The sequence below is a fragment of the Nycticebus coucang genome, chromosome 15 (assembly GCF_027406575.1).
Source record: "Nycticebus coucang isolate mNycCou1 chromosome 15, mNycCou1.pri, whole genome shotgun sequence".
In the NCBI taxonomy this organism is placed as follows: Eukaryota; Metazoa; Chordata; class Mammalia; order Primates; family Lorisidae; genus Nycticebus; species Nycticebus coucang.
Genome location: NC_069794.1, coordinates 53,671,162 through 53,694,625, shown reverse-complemented (window position 1 = coordinate 53,694,625; position 23,464 = coordinate 53,671,162). Strand labels below are relative to the sequence as shown.

General features: G+C 34.7%; 1 protein-coding gene across 2 annotated transcripts in view; it reads left to right on the top strand.

The window, feature by feature from the left end:
• Positions 1 to 23,189, top strand: part of PCDH17 (protocadherin 17) — a 100,136-nt gene extending 76,947 nt beyond the window's left edge. For both annotated transcript variants that reach the window (XM_053563887.1, XM_053563886.1), the window contains exon 4: positions 18,446 to 23,189. In XM_053563887.1, coding sequence (XP_053419862.1) covers positions 18,446 to 19,128 — 683 coding nt within the window. In that variant the 3' untranslated portion in view covers positions 19,129 to 23,189. The remainder of the gene's footprint in view (positions 1 to 18,445) is intronic.
• The last annotated feature ends 275 nt before the right edge of the window (positions 23,190 to 23,464 follow it).

The window sequence follows — 23,464 nt, the reverse complement described above, 5'->3', positions numbered from 1 at the left end:
TATTTTATTTTTCAAGCATTCCCGACTTTGCTTTCCTTTGCTATCCTCACCCTACACACCATCACAACTAGACTTCAGTCTGTTGACCTGCTTCCTCCAGGTGAGCGATTTCTTCATCTGCTAGCTTCTCTGTGGTCCGCATTTTACTTGTTAGATAATGGCACTCATAAAACTGTGCATTGCTCATGCAGAACTTGTAGACTTTATCTCTTTTAAAGAAAATAGCATAGTAAGTGATTTATTATTTCTGCACTGCTGTTTATTAGTATCTCAGGAAAAGTTGTGTTGTGTTAAGGGTTTAAGCAAGAATCTAAATATTCATTTATATTGGGATTTTCATATTATTAAGTGCTTTTACGTGGGCCAATTCTTAACTATTTCATGTAAAAATGTCTATGACTTATGCTAACTTCACTTTGGAGATAGTGTAGGGAATGCTAAATAAGAAATTGATAGAATGGAAAGTGGGCTATCACAGAAAAGGAGGACTTATTTATTTTCCTTGAAGTTGTGGGTATAGAGCAAGCTGCTCCCTGTTATCACCTGAAGAACTGTGTTTCACTTGAGAAACTGGTTGCCAAAATTCTGCTTTCCTTTTGGATAGTCAGTTATATGTCATAACAGTGACATTGTTTTATGAAAATATGTAAAAGGCTTCTTTACACATTACATTTAAGATCTTTATATATCACCCCAATATAGTTCTCTTAAGATAAGGCAGAACTAAATTCATATTACTTATAATAACTGAAGAAAAATCTGAATGCAATACATTTTAACAATGTACGCTGATCTCTAATTATGCTCTAGATGAGACTCAGGCAATCTGGTAAACACATTAACATTTGCAATAACTGGACAATTAAGTAAAACACATGAAAGAATTTGCTATGTATCTGTCTTAGGTGAAATTTTAGCTTACAATATTATATTATTCTGTGTCTGGACTGTGTATAGTCAAGGTCTCTGATTCACTTGAATGCTTCTGAGAGATTGGAGGAGTTTCTGAGTAGTTTAATCACTTCATGAGAGGGGCACAAGCCATTGGATAGTGATTTTATCAGGTTGTTGCTGCGTTTGAAAAATAAACATGTGTATTAACAGCAATCTAAAAATCACTGTTGTATTTATTTGTGTTGTTTTATTCATGTCAGAAAAAGAGAAAACATTGCCTAATTCTAATATGGAAATGAATGGAAATTGGAGAGAAAATATATGCAAAGGCCTTAAACAGACAGTGTTACATTTAGGAAAATTATACTTATGCCTGATTTGGGGTAATAAAGTGGGTAGTTGGAAAACATGTGACTGACTGCGTGCATGCATATATATACACACACACGATCTATATAAAAATCTTCCATGTTACCTTTAAAAGCTATGATTTCATATTGATTAAATTTTAATTAGTTGGCAAGAAGTTTTATTTTCTTAATTCTGTAAAAAATTAAATTCAAAGGTAAAATTTATGCCTTAAAATAAGGCATTTTAGATTTACCTTATTTCACATGCTCTTAAATATCTGTCTTTGTGTGACATCCATTTTCTGCTCAAGGGTATGTGAATGCTCACTGGTGTGTGTACACATGTGCACACCTATGTGTAACCATGGCCATTTACCCACGTGAAATACTGAACTAGCTGGGAAATGTGATTGAGCACCCGGAAAACCAGAAGCTGTTGTTAGGCTGATTAAAGCTTATAGTCCATAAGTGCTTCTCAAAAATCTTTGCCTTTAGGGAAGGCCCCTTCTATTCATTTCCATTTACCATAGGAATGTATTTTTTAATCATGTATACAAAGGGTGCATACATAAGTATATTTATGTTTACTTTTTAATTGCATTTCTTTTTTTTTTGTAGAGACAGAGTCTCACTCTATGGCCCTCTGTAGAGTGCCGTGGCCTCACACAGCTCACAGCAACCTCCAACTCCTGGGCTTAAGCGATTCCGTTGCCTCAGCCTCCCAAGTAGCTGGGACTACAGGCGCCTGGCACAACGCCCAGCTATTTTTTGGTTGCAGTTTGGCCGGGGCCGGGTTTGAACCCGCCACCCTCGGTATATGGGGCCGGCGCCTTACCGACTGAGCCACAGGCACCGCCCTTAATTGCATTTCTTTAGTGATAATTATATGACATATCAGAAGTTAACCTGTCATTTCAAAACTTACACTTTATTCCTCACAGTATCAAAATAATCAAGATAATTAAACTTGTAAATATTTTCTATTAAAATATGCCGTGGTAAAACTCTTCAATTTAGAATGCATTTATTGAGGCCAACTCAAGGTAATCCTTGCCTATTTCTTACATAGATGTATTCATTTTATTATGATGATAGAATTATTATATGTAATACAACCATTTTGTGTGTAGGTCATAATGTAATTACAATAGCCATATTTTTCTTTTGTTTAAATCACTATTATCTCCCAAACAAATGGTTTTCATAGATATCAGTTCTTTATATTTTGTGAACAATAAATAGATCAAAGGGTTATATATCTTAGAAGAATACCTCTTTTATAAAATGCTTAATGTAACAATCATTTATATTTGAGATGTTACAGAAAATTATGTGCAAATATATTTATTTTTAGTATTAAAACAACTATACTCCATAAGAAGCCTGGATATGAAGTTTATATTTGCCAAGCACTACTGATCTAAATCATTTTTCCATTGGGAAATATTCTTGAAGTAAAGAAGTAGCTAAATAAATATACTTTGTGATCACATGGATTTTTATCATTTAATAAATAGCATTAAAATAAAATATTTTGATGGAAATTTACCCAATAAAATAATTAAATTTTATTCCATGTCTGGATAGACCTTGAATTTTAGAACTAGATAATTTTGGGTCGGGGAAAAAATTCATCTGGAACTGAAAAATTAAGTCACTTACAAATTCCAGATTAGCGCTAGACTCAAATTATGGTTGTTCTCTCCTTTGAGGAGAGACTTTATGATCTCAATTATGTGTTCAGTAGAAGATTCCACCTTCTTCAATTGACTTATAAATTATTAAAGAAATTTTAGGGTTCAGCTAGAATATTGGTAACATTTTCCTCAACATTATAAAGGAATTTCCGTGAAAGCAAATATACAAATTTGATTTGTTAAAATTTAAGTTTATTTTTTTTAATGATAAAATTGATGAAAGAATTATTATGGGCCAGATTATGAATGGCTATTTACATCAAACTGAATAGCTTGTATTTCATCCTTTTCTCAGCAATGAGGATAAAAATTGTTAAAAAGCTAATTGAAAACAGCTTTGGCAGCAACAAAAAATTACTTCTTGCTAAGATTGAGCATAAATATTTTTAAAGGGAAAAACTTAAATATAGCATGTTCAAATTAAGAGAAATTGTCTTAATGAATTCTCCTTGTGATCAATAAGACTTTCTTTTTAGATTAGATTCTGATTACTAGTTTGAAAATAAAATAATTGCTCATGTATTTATTTTCATTTCCCTATTACTGTTACTCCTGGGGAATAAACTTCAGTTTTATCATCTGTTCTTTGCTTGGGTATGGTTGATTAGCAGTTGAATCACAGAAAATTCTCTCATAGATAAAGTATTTAAAACACCACTGTAGACAACTTTTGACTGCATTACGTATGGAACTGTTTTCTTAAAAAGCACGTTTTTATCTTTACTGTGATTCACAGAAGGCTTCTCTAGTAGTTTTTTGACCCTCAGTTTGATTACAAAGCAGGACAATCCAGAGGGCCACATCCCTCACCTGTTAATATTTGAGTTTTCTGACCTCTTTTACCAATTTCTTCATTGCTTCAGTGTGTTTTAATGATTAAAAAAATCTGAAAGCTGTTAACTAGAAAAATGGCTTGTCATTGCCAGTAAAACCCACTATAAGAGACATTTCTGTATATTTACTCTAGAACATGGATATTGAGTGTATTGATTTTGCTTGAATTTTCATTCTTGGGATGACCCAATCATACAGGATAAAAAAAACAGCTTCCAATAAACTTAATGCACACTTACAGGTAATAAGAATGAAGTGGTTTTACAGAGGTAATTCTGAGAACAGCTTATTTATTTATTTATTATGTATTTTTAATTAAATCATAAACACATAGATCATGTATACATTAATGCATTTATGGGGTAGAGTGTGCTGATTTCATATAGAATTAGGAATGCTTTTATTTGAAATTCTACTTTTCTTTCTACATATTATTGACTATAATAGTAGTAGCAATTATAGTGGTGGTTTCAGAAGCTTGGTAGCAGGAGTTCTGTTTTATAGTAAGATCAAGGCCAAACTGTTTCCATTCAAACAACCTATACTTTATTTTAAGGTTACCTTTGGATGCTACCAATTTTAATAGTTCTCTCAGAAGGATTTTATTTCGTAAAAGGCATTTTTATTAAAAATATGTGTTTATTATTGTTTGAGTTTGTGTGTGTGTGTGGGTGTACACCCATGCATGCCTGTGCACATACACTTTGAAAATACTTGGCTTTGGTTTATTTTTAAATTTTTCTAATATAAGTGATTTTTACAGGGATCACTTATTCTCTAAAAATATTTTTAAAAATACTGGTCTGAGCAAGGCATCCTTTTGCTGATTTGCACGTGTCAATTTGATTAAAGGTAACAATTGAAATTTTAAGTCTCTCTCTAGAATTCTATGAGTTTAATAAATAATTTTGGAGCTTAGAATGTCATTAAAACATTAACATATTAAAATCTTTCTTAAGAAATCCATCTTCTGGGTGGTGCCTGTGGCTCAAAGGAGTAGGGTGCCGGCCCCATATGCCAGAGGTGGCGGGTTCAAACCCAGCCCTGGCCAAAAACTGCAAAAAGTAAAAATAAAAAATAATAATAATAAAAATAAATAAATAAAAAGTTAAAAAAAAAAGAAATTCATCTCCTGGGACTCCCATATCCTATTGATTACTAAATAATAACCAGGAGAAGATTAGCTGCACCTGAATTAACTATATTTTCTATGAATGCTGACAATGACACCGATTGTTTGTTTCTAGCAATTGAAAATAAGAAGTGTTAGAAACAAGATGAACGATGGGATTTAAACTGGCAAATAAACATATATCCCAGTAGAAATCAGATAGCAGGCAGAGAAAAACACTAATAAGACTATCTTCCTTGCTTTTTAAAAAGGGTTTGGCTCAATAGGCACGTTTTTGTTGACGTTCCTTACGGAATTACCACTTTGCTAGGAGGATGACTTGAATCTTAGATGCATTCATCCATGTCATCAAAAATGGTGTCATTATCAGAGATGGAGTTAGCTCACAGAGGCAATAAAAGCATAAGGAAAATATCCTCTCTGAACATGAAGAATAGTAGCATACTTAAATAGTCTTGGGTCTGTAATTCACAGTATTATTTAAGGTGCTAGAATTTTAAATTTGTCCTTGTAAACCATACAGCTTTTGCTAACTATTGCATGCCAGAGCATAGGTTTCTCACTGCATGTAAATCAGGTTCCTTTGAAAGCTGCATTAACCCCTTCAAGGCTGAAAAATTACAAGGACTTATTAAAGAATGCAAGTGTTGATGATAGCTGTCAGGTAAAGTAAGAGACACAGAGAACAGCTAAGTTAAAGCAAAACAGAAAAACTATCATTTGACACAGCAGTGCAAAGGAGAGACCTCGGGGAGAAGAAAGAAACCTATACATGGTGAGGTGTAGGTTTTCAAGATAATATGGTTTTCCATCATTTAAAATTATAAAGAGGTGATTATTTAAATATATATAGACTTTGATTTCAATAACAGTATCATTGTTTTAAAAACTCCCCTAAGGGGAAAATATTCTGACCTACGCGTTTGAATGTAATGTATGTCAGGCAGGATTTATTTATTTCATAATTTAAAATAGTATCCTCAATAGTAAATAGAGACCTTGGGTTTTTTTATATAAATATTGAGTCTAACAGACAGATCCGAGGGCGGCCCCTGTGGCTCAAGGAGTAGGGCACCGGTCCCATATGCCGGAGGTGGCCGGTTCATACCCAGCCCCGGCCAAAAACCACAAAAAAAAAAAAAAAAAAAAAAAACAGACAGATCCGAAGTTACTGTAAACAATATGTATCTCATACCAATAGAGAGCTATTATGCACAACATCATTTGAGTCCTGTGATGATTCTGAAACCTGACCTTACGGGCTTGAATGGAACTGAAATGAGCAATTTGCAATGAATAACGTTCCTATTGCGGGTTACCCATCGTATTTAATACCTTTTTAATTTAATCTTCCTTTACCTCAGTCTCAAACTTTTGTTCAAATTTGGAAGTATATGTTGAATGTATCCTGTGCATTCGAGGAATGGAATGCCAAAGTGTACACTGCAGTACCTTGCCTTTCGAGGGGCACTGGGGCTTCAGTGAGGCAGAGTAATCAAATAGTAAGAGGTGGGGAGCAATGCTGGAATATATAATTCAATGGGGAATTATAATTTTTTCTTCATCCAAAAGAGAAATGCTTATTTTGGAAAACAATTTCACCAATGTCCTTTTAATTGTTTATTCTTTCAATGAGATTTGCCATTTACTTCATTTGTTGTCATTCTCTTTTTTTTGTATTTTTTACCTCTCTCTTAAATACCTAAAGGATCTGTTTTGCTCCAGACTCTTTCTCTTCTTATCTTTTAAAAAAATCCTTTAATATTGTAAATATGCGATCATATGCAATGTTATGTTTGGATAATAATAATAGAAAATTATAGAAAAATGGAATAAAGAAAGTAGATGTAGGAAGAAGAAATATTTTTCTAATGCACAATTATTAAATTGAGGCTTTATACTGATGATATAAAATAACAGTTTAATTCATACACATGCTTCAGTGGGGCCTTTTGACCAAATTCAAATGTCAGGAAACAGTTGGCCACCCAAGGGACTGATTGTAATAAACTAGTTAACATAGGAGAGGTGTTGAACATAATGAACTTCCACTGTGTACATAGGTGTATATCCAGTCTGTGAAAATTAAGTCAATGTAAGGAGGTGGCTGCTGCAGGAAGGTGGTCCTTCTGTACTTTAAAAAAACATTTTAGAATATTATGGCAGTACACACATTTTGGTTATATAGTTTGCCTTTGTACATTTTATGTCAAAGTTAAATTGTGCCCTTCACCCAAACAGTGTGTGATGTGGTTGTTAGGTATGATTTATTCATCTCCTCCCCCCTCCCACTTACTTGAATTCCATTGAATTTTTCTTCCATACATGCAGATAAGTGTTGATCAACCAGTGTTTGTTTTTCCATTCTTGTGATACTTTACTTAGGAAAATGGTCTCCAATTCCATCTTGTTGCTACAAAAGATACTAGGTCACCATTCCTTTATGGCCGAGAAGTATTCCATGATACACATATGTCACATTTTCTTAATCCATTCATATATTGATGAGAAGTATTCCATGATACGCGTTACATTTTATTCATCCATTCGTATGTTGATGGGCACTTGGGTTGTTCCCACATCTTTGCTGTTGTGAATTGTGCTGCTGGGTTTATTTTATAAAATGTGTCCCCCCCACACACACACCTTTGGTTAAACACGTAGTAGTGGGATTGCTGGTTCAAATGGTAGGTCTACTTTTAGTTCTTTAAAGTATCTCCATAAAGGATGTACTAGTTGCAGTCCCACCAACAAAATAAGAGTGTGCTTTTCTCTCCACATCCTCACCAGCATCTATTGCTTTGGGACATTTTGATAAGTACCATTCTTACTGGAGTTAGGTGATATCTCCTTGTGGTTTTGATTTGCATTTCCCTGATAATTAGAGATGTTGAGGATTTTTTCATGTTTGTTGGCCATTAGTCAACCTTCATTTGAAAAATTTCATTCATGTTTTTGCCCACTTATTAATGGAGTGGTTTTATATTTTCTTACTGAAAGTGAAAAAGTTCTTTTTTAGATTCTGCTTATTAGCCCTTTATCGGAAAGATAGCATGCAAATATTTTCTCCCATTTTTTTTTTTCTTTCTTTCTTTTTGAGACAGAATCTCCTTATGTCACTCTTGGTAGAGTTCCATGGCATCACAACTCACAGCAACCTCAAACTCTTGGGCTTATGCAATTCTCTTGCCTCAGCCTCCCAAGTATCTGGGACTACAGGTGCCTGCCACAACGCACAGCTATTTTCTGTTGTAGTTGTCATTGTTGTGTAGCTGGCCCAGGCCGAGTTCGAACCCGCCAGCCCTGGTATATGTGGCCGGCACCCTACCCACTGACCTATGGGGGACGAGCCTCTCCCATTCTGTAGATTGCTATTCTGTTGATGGTGTCCTTGGTTGTGCAGAAACAACCCATGTTGCCCATGTTCCCATTTATTAATTTTTTTTGTTGCTGTGATTGCTTTTGAGATCTCCTCATAAATTCTTTGCCTAGGCTGACATCTATAAGAGGTTTTACAACATTTTCTTCTAGTATTCTTATAGTTTCATGTCTTATGTTTAAGTCTATTATCTGATGTGATTTTTTTTTTTTCTGTGAGTGGTGAGAAGTGCAGATACTGTTCCTGTCCTTTACCTGTGGCAATCCAGTTTTCCCAGCACCATTTACTGAACAAAGATTCTTTTCCCCGGTATATGTTTTGTATACTTTTTCAAATATCAGATATGAGGATGGTTATATATCCTGGTTCTCTGTTCTAATCTATAGGTCTATGCCTCTGTCATAATGCCATAACATGCTGTTTTGATTAGTATAGCTCAGTGATATAGCTTGAAGTCTGTTAAAGTGATGTCTCTAGATTTGTTATTACATAAAATTGAATTGGCTATTTAAAGTATTTTATGATTCCATGCAAAGTGTGGAACTATTTTTTTTTCCAGATCTGTAAAAATGAATGCTGGTATTTGAATAGGAATTGCGTTTAATCTGTAAATCACTTTAGGTAGTATAGACATTTTAGCAATGTTGATTCTGCAGATCCACAAGCAGGATTTTTTCCATCTGTTTACATCCTCTGCAGTTTCTTTCTTCAATATTTCATTAGTCTTCTTACATAGGTCTTTTACCTCCTTAATTATATTACTAGATATTTCATTCTTTTTGATGCCCTATACCCTATGAAGGGTACTGTGTTTTTTATTTGATTCTCAGCTTGATTGTTGTTGGCACATGTATGAAAGCTACTGATTTGTGGACATTGATTTTATAACCTGAGACTGTGCTGAATTTACTTACCAATTCCAGTATTCTCCTGGTTGAATCTTGAGGCTTTCCAGATATAAAATCATATCTTCTGCAAAGAGTCATAGTTTCACCTCTTCTTTACCCATTTGGATACTCGTGGGTCACTGTCATATGACTTCTAGCATTATGCTGGATTGCAGTATTGATAGATTTAGGCAATCTTGTCTGGTTCCAGTTCTAACCAGGAATGTTTGCAATTTTTCCCTGATCAATGTGTCGGCTATGGATTTTAATAAAGGGATTCGTTCTGTGAAGTCTGGATTTGGCTGTACCTGGGGATCTGGAGGGCCACAGGTGACCTTGAGACCACAGGTTTCCCACTTCTGAATGGGATGAGAGGCAAGTGAAAGGCAAGTTTGGGGCTGGAATTACCATACCAATGACTCATGGTTGGCCTTACTGTGTTTACTGAAGATACTCTGACTGTGACCCAAACTCTACATATCTGTTTTCAGAAATAATGCTGATTTGGATACTACTTACTATAGCTCATCCCACTTGTAGATTCATAAGTGTCCATTACCTTTCTAATCAAGCACCCAAATAATTTAAGAAACATATGATAAACTACTCATATGCCTGTATTAGTGATCCATTGCTTGCTCCAGTAAATTTGGTCTTTTCTCAGAAATTTTCCATTCCTCTTTCAGATGCTAGCCAATTTTTCCAATATTACTCTATCAACTTCTGGCTTTGCAGCATCAGTTCTTTGACCTATAAAACTAGTTTCATTCTGCCCTGTGAGGTGCACATTTTAATGTGGTTATTATTCCCCTTTCTAATCCCTTTACCTGGAGCACACTCTCCCAGGTCTCCACTATCTATTCAAACCCCAATCAGTCTTTGAATCACAGATCAAGCACCCATTGCATAAAGCCTTTCAGAATATTACAACACATACATTTCTCTATGTTCTGATGCTTGATATTCATATAACAATTTAAAATGTAATTGATCATGAATTATTTCTCCTATACTAGTTTCAAATCTACTTCGTAGATTCCATTCAAAGTTTAGACTCATTGGTGAAGATGTAATTTTACAAACTTGAGAATTTTAAAGGTGGATAGACTGAGGTTCCCTTACTACAAACCTCTATCTGACACAATACCTGTTTTACAACATTGTATTCAAAATGCTTTTAAAAGTTTGAAAACTTTGCACTCAAACTCAGTGTTTAAGGCATTTTTACCTTATAAAATATTGAATAAAATGTCATTAACTGAACTACACACATCTTATGCACCCATAGAACTTGAGCTGTCTTTTTGAGTTGTATTATTTTTCTTTAAGAGTTTCTGTCAGTCTTTTTCTTTCAGAAAATACAACCTCTGTTCTAATGGTGTATACAGAGGGTGTAAAAAATGTATACGCATGTTAAGAAAGGAAAAATGTATATTAAGTTTGTAATACTCAAGTCACCAGAAGTCACATTTGACCTCTGCAGTTACATGAGGTGCTCAATATGATGTGTATTCTTCTTTTGTTATTGGCACATATTGAGTATTACAATTTTAATACAGTGTTGTTTTTTTTTAATTTCTTAGGGTGTGCATACATTTTTTTGCACCTTCTGTATAGTAGTGAAATTCAGAGTCAATTCTCCTAAGGGAAATTGTTAGGAGGGAGATGGCCCCATTTCCCTCTGCCTTTACTTTCAAGCATCTGCTACTGCCCCAGGTGGTGGCTGTCTGCATAGAGTGGGATTGGCCGAGGGAGCAACTGGATTTTAAATGTTAATCTCAGAGCAGTGTGCCATGGGACACAAATTATATTTGTGCCATAAATTTCCAACACATGGTTTAGATTCTCGTTGTTTTGTATTACTAACACTTCCATATCAAATTTCTTTATACTGTCTTGATTTATTCCTTAACATGAATTTCATTTCAATTTGCTTTAAATTGTCTGTATCTCAGAGCACTATGTATGTGCTATCAATATACACACCAGAAAATTCCACTCTGGGAGACATTTTACTATGTCCAAAGGGTCAAAAACACTTAAAACCATCCCTGAAGGTGTGCAGGTGCATTGCATAGTAAGTGCAAATGCTCCAAGCAGTTCTGAAACCCAGCTGTGATTGGATTCACTTGAATATGATATAGGCCAGTGGATTCTGGTCTGTGCTGTGAATGCAGTCACAGCAATATATTCAGACGCATTTTGCGGTGCAGGTGCATGCTAGAGGATTGGTACTTCAAAGCTGCCACGGTTTGACTATTTGATAGTATTATAATAACTTCCTCTTCAAACTGTGTTCTTTGCCTATCTAAAGCAAATAGAATGACATTTCACAACTACCATAAAATCTAAAAGCCAGATTGGCAGTCTATCCACCCAAAAATATATGCATTTTTTTCATAGTACTTTTATTATATGAATGACATTTTAAAATTTTGATTCTTTGAAGCCAATTATTTGAAAATAATTTAGGTTTATAAAGTCTTATATCTGGTATTTCTTTGTTATATCACTGACAACATACAAACAAGCATCCTCATTAAATGAGCATATTATAACAAGGTACATTTTTCTCTTAAAATATACAAAAAAGGTAATCTACATCTGTGTATCTGTATATTTGTTACTTGATTAGTAAAAAAAAAAAAAAATTCTTAAAGTACCAAAAATATAACCCACATCTGTGTATCTGTATATTTGTTACATGATTTGTCAAACACCCTAGATTCCTGTCTATAGGTGAAAAATACGGGAGATACAATGTAATAGAAGAAAGATCATTTAGCTCAATAAAGTAATTTATTCTCCTCTTCACATTTTTAAACCCATCTCCATTATTCCTTGCATGAGGGATAAAGCAAGCCTATTGAAATGATGCTAAAATATCGCTTAGAAGTAGAAAAATGTGAAAAATTATATTACTAGATTACCTTTTAATGCGGACACATTAAAAATATTTTGAGCTGATTTAACTTCTAGAACTGCCTCTGGAAATACTATTGAAAGTGAACTTTTCACTCTTTTCATAGTGAGATGGAGTGAAAGCAGAGGGCTTATTTTTAAGTTGTATATTAGTAAATGGGACAGAGAAGTCACAGTGGAAGTAATGTGTGAAACTGCCATTTATATGAAATGACTTACCCGATCACCATAACAAGTGTAAGGTTTATAGGATGGCAAAGGACAGTAAGTAAATAATAATCAATGTGACCAAAAAAGGAAGAACTGTTTTACATTAGAGAGTGTCAGTTTACAGGATGCTGCAAATTATGTCAACTTACTGAAAGAAAAATCTATTTTATTATAGATATGTTGGACTGTATTCTGATGAGATTTAGTATTGATATTTTTCTCTAATATGTTAAAATATATGTAGATAAGTTGTAATTTGTTATGATCATAGGGAAGTGTGTACACATGCATATGCATAATAGTGTGTATACAAAGAAAGAAAAAGACAGTGATTCAAGCTGCCATTCCACCATTAAAACCTTTCAGTAGGAAACTACTACCATCAACTGCAGGTCAAAGGTTTTGGCTTGTCATGGCTTGCAGGTAGATAAATGATTTGTGACGGGTGCTTAACTTAGATTCTTTAGAATTAATCTACAGAACACTTGTGCAGGCCATAAATAGAGATGGGTGCCTGCTCCCTGCTTTTTCAGGCAGCTAATTAGGTGTTAGGAAAGCTTACGTTGTTGAAAGAAGGTAAATTAGAAATAAAAAAGAATCATGAGAACAAATAAAAAATGGACTTCCATTTATAGAGTTGTCTACTTGGAAACAACTCTAATTTTAAGATGCTGTTAGAAACAGTAGCAGGCACCACATTAATAAAGGAGCACTATTCGTGTTTAAATCTGTTTACAAAAAATAAAAATAAAAAAAAATCTGTTTACAAAACAGAAATAACACCATTTTGTTGACAGTCATAAAGCACAGAACTCTCTCTTAAATCCTCTTCTCCCATGCCCACACTATTTAGAACTTCTTCCTCACTGATGTCCTAATTTTCAAGACTATGGTTCTCAAACTTCTATGACATGGACATTTATTTTTTCCTTATATAAATGTAAATCTGGAGATAGATATTTAATTCACCTATGAAGCTCTTGTGCTGGAAACTTACACATGTTTTCAGATGTACAAATATGTGACCTCTCAAGGAAACAGATACCTTTCAAACACGGGGGATGAAATCATTTTGTGTTCTCTAACATTTCCCTAAGTAGCACAAATTATTTGAACAGTGCTTTGAAGACAGGGAAAGTATGTTTAAAATTATGATTTGTGATCAATTTCTGATTGAGAGCAAGACAGAATAGAATAAAGAAGTAGATTTCTCCTTAGTAAGAAGTTTTCTTGGTGGTGCTTGGACATGTTTTTCCCCACAGTGTTCACCACAAATCATAACAGACATGAATTTTCCCACATTGTTTGGCAAACTAAGTTTGACAGAGGCCTACATAGTCTTCTTTAATCCTTGCTGATTTAAATAAATTCATTTTGGCTTCAAGTGTTAACTTTATAGATGGCAATTTTTGGCACATCTCACCAGTCCTGAAATCACTATGCAATATTGATAATAAAGTGATATCACAAAATTAAAGTCACATTGTAAAAATTCAATTACGGTTACCTTTGTGGAAGACTGCTAAAACCCAATGATTTAAAAGCAGATAATTTGGTGTTTTATCTAAATATATTTTTCCTCATGTAGATACAACTTAGTATAATTTCACAATGACATAATTTTCTGGAAGGTATATTTTGGCACAAAATGATTGCTTGCCTGATATCCTTAAGATTAAATTATTAAACTGTTTAGGTTAAAGAGAAAGAGAGAAATTTCAGATATTTCAGACAATATGAACATACAGATTTTGGGTACCTCTATGATCAAATCAGTTTTAATTACATAAAATTCTAAAATTAGAGGTTGGTACCCTGTTAATCTAATCATTGATTTCTCAGCCATAGGTGTAAGGCAAAAGGGAAAATTAAAATGTCATTCTTTGTTCTTCTAATTCAAAATATTTATATATATGTGCATTAATATAGATATATTTTGTTAATATATAAACAAATATATAGTGTAGTATATTGCAATTGTACTAACAAATATATTGCAATATAATTAACAATAATAAAATATTGCCTTGTTTATATTATCATTTACATTATGAATACTGAATTTTCCTGTGTTTCACCTTTACTTTCCTCATGGCAATTGCTATTAGTTATCATTCAGAAATTCATTGATTATGATTTTAGATATTTTTCAAATAAATTTTGATTTTGTCCTAGGAAAAGCTCAGTTTTATTATAAACATGTAAACATATACACATATTGTAAACATATACACATATTGTGTATAAACATGTTTATTATACACAATATGTGTGTGTGTGTGCATATGGTTTATGGTGCAGTTGAACTCCAAGCTCTATAGTCATTTGAGTTACTTTATATATTTTGCAAAAGTACCATAAATTAAGATGCAAAATTGAACTAATTAAGGTTACTGCATTTAGATATTTCCCTTTGAGAGCTTGTGTAATGGATACAGCAGTAGAAATATAGAAAATGATTTTTAATACTAAACAAGTGTTTAAAGCTATTTGATTATCACATGATACTTCAGGGAATCATACATTTAAAAGATTAGACACTGTAAACTTCCCCTCTAGGAAGAACTGCCCGTAGCTCCATCTGTTGGACTGCAGACTTGTTTTATTTTTGCAACATAAACATATTTGCATCTCATGTTTTATTTTTGCAATATAAACACGTTTCTCTCAGTTTCTCTCATCAGCATACTATTCAGAGTATGCCATATTTCTCGGAAAGGTAGATTATTTTGTATTTAGGGGGAAAGGATGAAAATAAAGGGAAATAATCTCTTAGAAAACTCAGATTGGACCTGAAGAGAAAACTGAATATTTGATCAATTATTTTGATTTTTATTTCTTCTGTCCAGGATCTCTAAAACCTGTTTTCTGATTTAAATATTGAATCTATGCAAATGGGCCATCTAGATAATTTGCTTCTTTTTTCATCTATGTAGTTTATAATTCAACATATCTATTCTGGGATCCATTCTCCCTAAGGTACAGAGAGCAGGTTGATTATCTACCTTTGTAGCTGTAGGGCTTGAGAAAATACTCCACACTCTTATTCTTTAGTGTACACATTAAGCTTATTTGGGACATTTTAAAAATATATAATAGAAGTTATACACAGCAGAAATATTCCCAGTACAACTGCCCTTGTCCTAAACCCCTGTTTTCCTGACAGCCTTCCTTTCCCTTCTGTTCCCACCCCATCCCCCTTGATCTCTCCTCCTCCCTTCCTCTCTCTTTTCTCCCTCCCTTCACTTTGCTTTTCTCCTTCCCTTGCTTCTTTGTTCCCCTCCCCTCCCCATTTTGGTCTAATTCTTTGTGTCTAGCTAGTCATTTGTTGCCTATTACTTATATTTCTTTTTGGTACCTGCCTATTCATCTATTTATGTTTCTTCAGAAATGATCTCCTTCTCTCATAAAGTCTAACTTGACCCTTGGCGGTTGTTGTCGTTCACATTGTGCTCATGATTTCTGCTGTTTGTACAGGAGTGTCCATTCGATTTTCCTCACTGTCTGTGAACTGCTGCTGTCAAAATTACAGTCTAATCACAAGGTGAACAGCTTATAATGTATCATAATCAATACTCAAAATTTGCTCCCCAGGATGTGACATAAAAGACTCAAGTAAAATGCTGCAGATTTTCAGCAGTGAAGTACAAACAATCATTTCATGTTGGTGGTTTCAGATTCAAGGTCGATTTACACTTTCATACATCTGCATTATTCTGCCTCTTTCTCCCTTGAAATTCATATTGAATTCATTCAATGTTGGCTATCCAAATAACTGAAATGGAAGGCTAGTCAATATTGGAATATAAAACTATGTTAGCATATTTCAAAGAGAGTTGTAAATGAATTTTTTAAAAAATCATGGCTCTAAAAGATGCAAAAGTATTACCAAGTGAGATGGATTGTAAAGTTTTTTACTATCTTTTTAAAGGATAAAACTTGTTGAATGAAATGATGTTATTTTTTTCTAACACTTACTGGCAGATATGCATAAGGTAATATTTCTGATTCTCATTCAGTGTAGGTAAAGAAAACAAATACCCAATCATGAACTTTTCTGAAATTCTTTTTTTTTTGGTCACTGCTATAATTTAAATACATCTTTCTAGAAGATATGATATGCCTATCTTCTGCTGCTGGTATGTGAGCCAACTTCTCAATCTGTAGATAGTATTTGAGTCTAATGGGTGCATAGGTCAATTTGAGACTACTTTTCAGCATTCTTTCCTGTATTACATAATAAACATAATAGTGAATATTTAGGGCGGCACCTGTGGCTCAGTGAGTAGGGTGCCAGCCCCATATACTGAGGGTGGCTGGTTCAAGCCCGGTACTGTCCAAGCTGCAGCAAAAAACAAGCCAGGCATTGTGGCGAGCACCTGTAGTCCCAGCTACTTGGGAGGCTGAGACAAGAGAATTGCCTAAACCCAGGAGTTGGAGGTTGCTGTGAGCTGTGTGACACCATAGCACTCTACTGAGGGCAATAAAGTGAGACTCTGTCTCCAAAAAAATAAAAAAGAGAGAGAGAATAGTGAATATTTAATTCACTCCTAAGAAAATGTTCGTTTTAAAAATGACAAAATTAAAATAGAAGCAAGATACTTACTTTTTTAACTTTTCACAAGTGTGAATGATGCATACTATGAAACATCACAGGACTTTTGTTCTGTCAAGATACCCTTTTGATTCTTTCTTTAAAAATATTAGTCCCTGGGTGGCACCTGTGGCTTAAAGGTATAGGGCGCCAACCCAAATACTGAAGGTGGTGGATTCAAACCTAGCCTGACCAAAAACTCCAAAAAAAAAACCTAAAAATTTTAGTCCCATAGGAAATTATTTTACTCTAAAAACCTTTAAGATAAAACAGGTTGTGATGTTTCATAATCATTTGTACATTTAAATATAAATTCGGTTTTATAGATGATTTTGAGAAGTACACAAATTTATCAATGCTATTAAATTTGCTACTTTTTACTTTTAATATCTTTCATGTGGACTTCTTTTTCTAGCATAGGACACTAAACATTTACAAAGATCCTCTAACATCAATTAAAAGGCAATCCCCAGGGCTCCTAAATGTGTAGGGAATTCTATTCCCATCACACACAGGTAAATTGTAAATATCCTCTCCTAAAAGTAAAAGTTCCTAATTTACAAAGGATCATTAAACATAAGGGAACAACCATTTGTAGAGGAAGAAAACAACTGGGAAGGTATAATTTAAAGTTATGGTTTAAAACATTGGAGTCAATGGAACTATGCAGCTATTGTCTGAACGAAGGAATTTTCTTTCGTATTTCTATGTTCATTTCGAAATAGGAATCATTAAAATATGGTTTATTTAGATTCTCTGTATGTCTGTTGTCAACGGAGAAAAGTAAAAATTCTCCCAGAAAGCCTTATTATTTAAAATGGGAAATCACGATTTGTCATTCACCCTGAACTCCGTGAGTAAATCCATTTTCAAGTCCTTACACCAAAAACAAAAAGCTGAAGTGAAGAAAATGGATTACATGATCTGTATACATTGCTAATAAAACAGGAATGTGCACTTTCGACAAACTTATTCATAATACATTCTGATAGAAAATTCCATGTGCCACTCTCAGTAGAAGTAAGCTGAGAAGAAACCATTTATTTCATAACTGTCACCAAAATGACAATTAGAAGCAAAATAGGGATAAGATATTTTTTTCAAAAAGCAACTTATAACTTGCTATAGAAGTTTGCGATCTAGTTTTTGGCCTGTTATTTGATTTGAAAAAAATAGTCTAAATAATCTTTTTTGAAGTTCACTGTTTCCAGGGTGGGTTATACAGAACGAAGACTAACTGGTATCCCAGGAGTTTAGTTCACAGTGATGCAGCAGTCTAGTGAGAATGATCCTCCAATGGCCATTTCTTGCATCTTTCCAGGCTATGGGAATTCGTAAATATCTAGAGACTAGACTTAAATTAAACCATTGTCTCAACCAGCAGGTTTATGCAACCATCCTGAAATGTTTTAATTATTGTTTTCTTTTCCTTTTTAATTAAGAGACCAGAGGTCAAGCAAGCCCACGGAGAGCTGATCACTGCCTCTGCAGAAATCTAAAGGAAACCCTAATGATTGGATTTGCTGTTTTCTCTTTTGTTTTGCAGAACCGGAAGAGTGTGTTAATTGCACAGATGAATGCCGAGTGCTTGGTCATTCTGACAGGTGTTGGATGCCACAGTTCCCTGCAGCCAATCAGGCTGAAAACGCAGATTACCGCACAAATCTCTTTGTACCCACAGTTGAAGCTAATGTTGAGACTGAGACTTACGAAACTGTGAATCCCACTGGGAAAAAGACTTTTTGTACATTTGGAAAAGACAAGAGAGAGCACACTATTCTCATTGCCAATGTTAAACCTTATTTAAAAGCCAAACGTGCCCTGAGCCCTCTCCTCCAAGAGGTCCCCTCAGCATCGAGCAGCCCAACCAAGGCATGCATAGAGCCTTGCACCTCAGCAAAAGCTTCCCTGGATGGTTGTGAAGCAAAACCAGGAGCCCTGGCCGAAGCAAGCAATCAGTACTTGCCTACTGACAGTCAGTATCTGTCACCAAGTAAGCAGCCAAGAGACCCTGCCCTCTCGGCTTCCGACCAAATGGCGAGGGTCTTCGCTGATGTGCATCCCAGAGGCAGCCGGGATCCCAGTGAGATGGGTGCTGTCCTGGAGCAGCTTGACCACCCAACCCGGGATCGGGGCAGAGAGTCCGTGGATGCAGAGGAAGTTGTGAGAGAAATTGATAAGCTTTTGCAGGACTGCCGGGGAAATGACCCTGTGGCTGTGAGAAAGTGAAAAAAAAAAAAAAAAAGGCATTGGCATTTTCTTGTCTCTTCTGTTGATTTAAAAATGATCCCTCCTGGTGACAACCCATTTGACAGGGATGAAGAGAGACCAATGCTGCTTTAAGGCTTTTAGTGAACATCTGAAGTGCCCACAAGTATGTTCTTTTCACTGCTGTTTCTTTTTTCAGAGATAACAATGGTTTGTTTTGACCAAACTTAGTATCTATTAGGACAGAATTATGGATTGCTTAATGAGAAGAGTAAAAAAAAACAAAGTGGGGGAGAAGAAGATGGAGAGAAGAGAAAGGAAAATGAGGAGGCGCGTTACCTTTTGACAATCTGTTAGGAAGGCGTGCGGTGTGCGACCTGAAGGATTTCTGATCACTCTGAGACTGTCCTCCGTGATTTACGCTGACTTAACTGTTTACCTATAAACCCCAGACAAAGCAGGGTCCTCATCTGTGATCTGTGGTGGATTTCTAGCAGTCATCACAGCTTCTACTGAGAGTCGCCAACAGACCTTGCAGTAGTCCAAGCTACACCAAACATTGACACATATCTGTGGTAAACATTTCTGTATAAAGTTCCCTGACACACATAGAAACACAAAGGACATTCCATGTCATTAGTCAGAAGCAAAAACAAACAAACAAACAAAACTTGGTCATTTGTAAGACACCTCATGTCGTATAAAAGTTAAGTGTAAAAAGAGATAGTCCATTTTGTCCAGCACACACGTAGACAAATTCACTTCATTAAAGGAGAAATCAATTTAAAGATTTAAAATGCCTATTTAGCATTTTAGTGTCCAAAAAAGATAAATCATGATGAGTATGTTTTAAATTTGACATAGAAAAGTTCTGAAAAATAATAACCATTGAGTTGTAATTCAAAGAAAATTAACAAGATTAGTATGTTTATTCATTTGTGGACACTAAAATAGCTCAGGAAAGTGAAAATGTCTTATACAAATCACATGACCATTTAAATGTGCAAATGTAAGAAGATTCAATGTGTTTACATCAAATGACATATTTTTATTGATTTATTGCAGATTCAGTGCATATGAGCCAAATTGTTGAGTGTATAAGAGCTATATTGTGTATTTTATTAAATTAATATATAGTTGTGTTGCAAAAATATTTGGGCTTATATTGTAAATGGCAAGTGTTGCCTCAGTAGCTGTCGAACTCTATGAGTTTTGTTTTTCCCTGCTTCCTTTTCCCCATGGAGTGTGGGAAGCAGTGCCTCAGAGCAAAGTCTCTTGTTTAATGTATAGTCTACCAAGTACTACAGTACATAATCTGTTCAAAATGTGTTTGAGTGAGCTGATGGAGCTAACTGAAAGGTCAAAAAAAAAAAAAATCCGTCACTCATGCTTATGTGCAAGTCCTTGTAGAAGCTTTTATTAAAGTCATGCTAAATCACAAGAATTATCTTTGTACCAATACCTGAAACCTCCTCATGATTTTTTCAATAACATACAGCTTCTGCCTGTGTAGATGTAGATATCATACCATTGGTTGGTTCTCAGAAGTACTTTAAGTGGTCTAGATGTGTGTTCCCATTATATTTCAAAAACATGAAAAATGCTTTAATGCATGGATGGTACCAGCACTTGTTACTTGCATTGTGTAGTGTTTTTCAAGAGGTCTGGGTCTAACAAAAATGTGTTTCCTTCATCTCAGTGCTCCTCTGCCTCTTTTTATTGGCGTCCTTTCAGAACAACACACCTCTATTCCTTCCTTTGGTTACACCTTTTCTTGTGACATTTAGCGAGTTTCAAAGTTACTTCCATGTGAGGCTAAGAAACCTCAAATTTCATGAATTGGGAAAAATAAAATTAGCACTTGCAGAAGTAGCAGCAGATGGGAAAATGCCTTGATTGACATTTTCCTTCAGCATTTAAAATTTTTGGCATTTTGCAGCTTCATGACAAACAGTTTCGTGCCCATACCTTCGAAAATGTGGTGCTGAGTTAAATAAAGGCTGTTTGTGCACTGGAGCCGAAAAATGCATTCTTTGCAGACTGGTGGAGAATCTGTGCCTTCTTCTCTGGCCACCACGCCAGTGTAGAAACAGCATAAATGTCATAAAATCCTTACATTAAAAACACAAAAACAAAAACGAACATTAAACTAAATTACATTTTGTAGTTGTCAATCTCAAAAAAATTCTACTGGAAATATTTCCGTCAAATAATGTCAAGATTTTAGATTGTACCTCGTTTGCAAAACTGCTTTGAGAGAGTAGACAACTCCCATCAGCCTTATCCTCTTGAGAACTATATTTTGGTTCCTAGTAACAGCCTTTCCAAAGCTCTACTCTTGGTTTTTATTATTCATAAATGTGTAAATTAGAAAAGAAGGGAACTTGGAACTTAATTGACTCTGTATTTTGGACAATTTATGTATCTAAAATGTGTCATCTCTGTACATGATGTTATTTTTTGCCAGGAGACTAAGGTTCATTTAGCTTGATAGCTGAAATTTGCTGAAAAACTGATTTCCATTTAGTCTTACCAAGTGTTGCCTCTCTCTTACTAGACAGATAACCACTTCGTACAATCTAAAGCAGTATGTAAATGAAATCAACAAAGAGAGTAGGGTTTATTTTTAAAACACTATTAACGTTAAGTAACCAGTTGTTCAATTTATTCTATATGTGTCTGAAGACATTTAAACATCGTAAGATTTTAAGATTGGTTGTGCCAATGTGTGAGGGATTTACCTTTAGGCTCTCCGTCACCAGTGATTTACTAGTGTTAGCTGTTTAACACATTATCTGTATTTAGTAGCGATTATTTATTTACAAGTTGGTGGTAATTCAGCAGTCAGGACTCTTAGCTTTTATAGTTGAATTGAGGGAATCTCACTTTTATTCATTTGGCAGGTAACTGCCTTTATCACAGACCTCTGGTGCTCGGCTTCCAAGGAAGCCAGTGAGATGCCAAAATCACACCTGTAGGGAGCAACTTGCTGTCACAGGTGATGCAGGATCAGATGGTGAGATTCAAAGGGGGTTCAGCATCATTTAGAACATGGAAAAAAAATGTCTTAATTCACAGCTTTCCCCAATATTAACCCCTTGAAAAAAATCCCACATGTTCAAAATACACAATGTGATACCACACTGTCTTTGAGGTCCTTAAGTAATTGCATCAAGCACAGAAAAAAAAAAAAAAAGGATCAGTTCTTAGAAATTTTAGTAAGACACCCAGAGTTGTAAAACTTGCTTACTGATGAACTAAAATTAAAAGTCAGTAACAAAATAATCTTTTCATCAGATGTTAATGGTGAATAATCTTTTCATCAAGTTAAAAGTAGTGAGAATCAGTGTTAGATATATCTATACCAAAGTAAACATTAAAGAGACATATCATGCAATTTCAAAGAATGCTTTCATGTCATTTCTTAACCTGACATTCTTATTGCAGCAAATATACAAAGATTGGCTCACTACTCCATAGATTAATTGAATTTCTGCTTGGAAAATTAACTTGTTTTATTTTCCAAAATTAGCTGAGATCTTGTAAAACATGCCTTCCCTTTAAAAAATCTAGACACTGCTCATTTTAAAATATGACACCATTACAAAAAAAAAAAAAAGTCATGTACTAATAGAGCATTATGCTTTTTAAAAACCAGGTTAAAAGCTGTTTGTTGTTTAATGGAGTAGAAGTTGTTGAGGTCAAAAAATAGACAAGTCTGGCATAATATATGCTCACTCATTATTGTCTAATTATATTCTTTTGACAACAGACAGCATTTATCAGAGTATTAATTCAAATCAGAGTTGTGGCTGTCGAGAAGTGTTGATTTGAAACATAATTGAATGAGACCTGATTAAAGTCTAACTTTTCTGGCCCCAGTGTCTGCAGGTTGGCTATTCCCATTATCAACCCCATGGCTCGATAAGGTTCTTAGCTGCACCAAGTGATTGGTGAATAAGGACAGCAGCAACAAAAGCCGAATACATTGTATGGATTTATCTCAACGCTATTGTTTAATGGCTGTGTTTAATGTGACCTATATGGAAAATGAGGACTCCGAATAAAAAGCTATTACTAATGGTGGCGTTGCCTTCCCTTGAATTCATTAACACAGAAGGGATGTGTTACACATTCATACCACAGGGACTCTGATCATAATTATTTTGGAAAAGCAACTGTGGCATCACAACTCATTTTGCTAATTATCTGTTTGCCAGTAAAATAGTATGTTTTAAAAAATTTACTTGATAGTAATATCACTAGTCTCTCTCTAAGAGGGGATTAGCTGGGCGGCGCCTGTGGCTCAACGGGTAGGGCGCCGGTCCCATATGCCGGAGGTGGCGGGTTCAAGCCC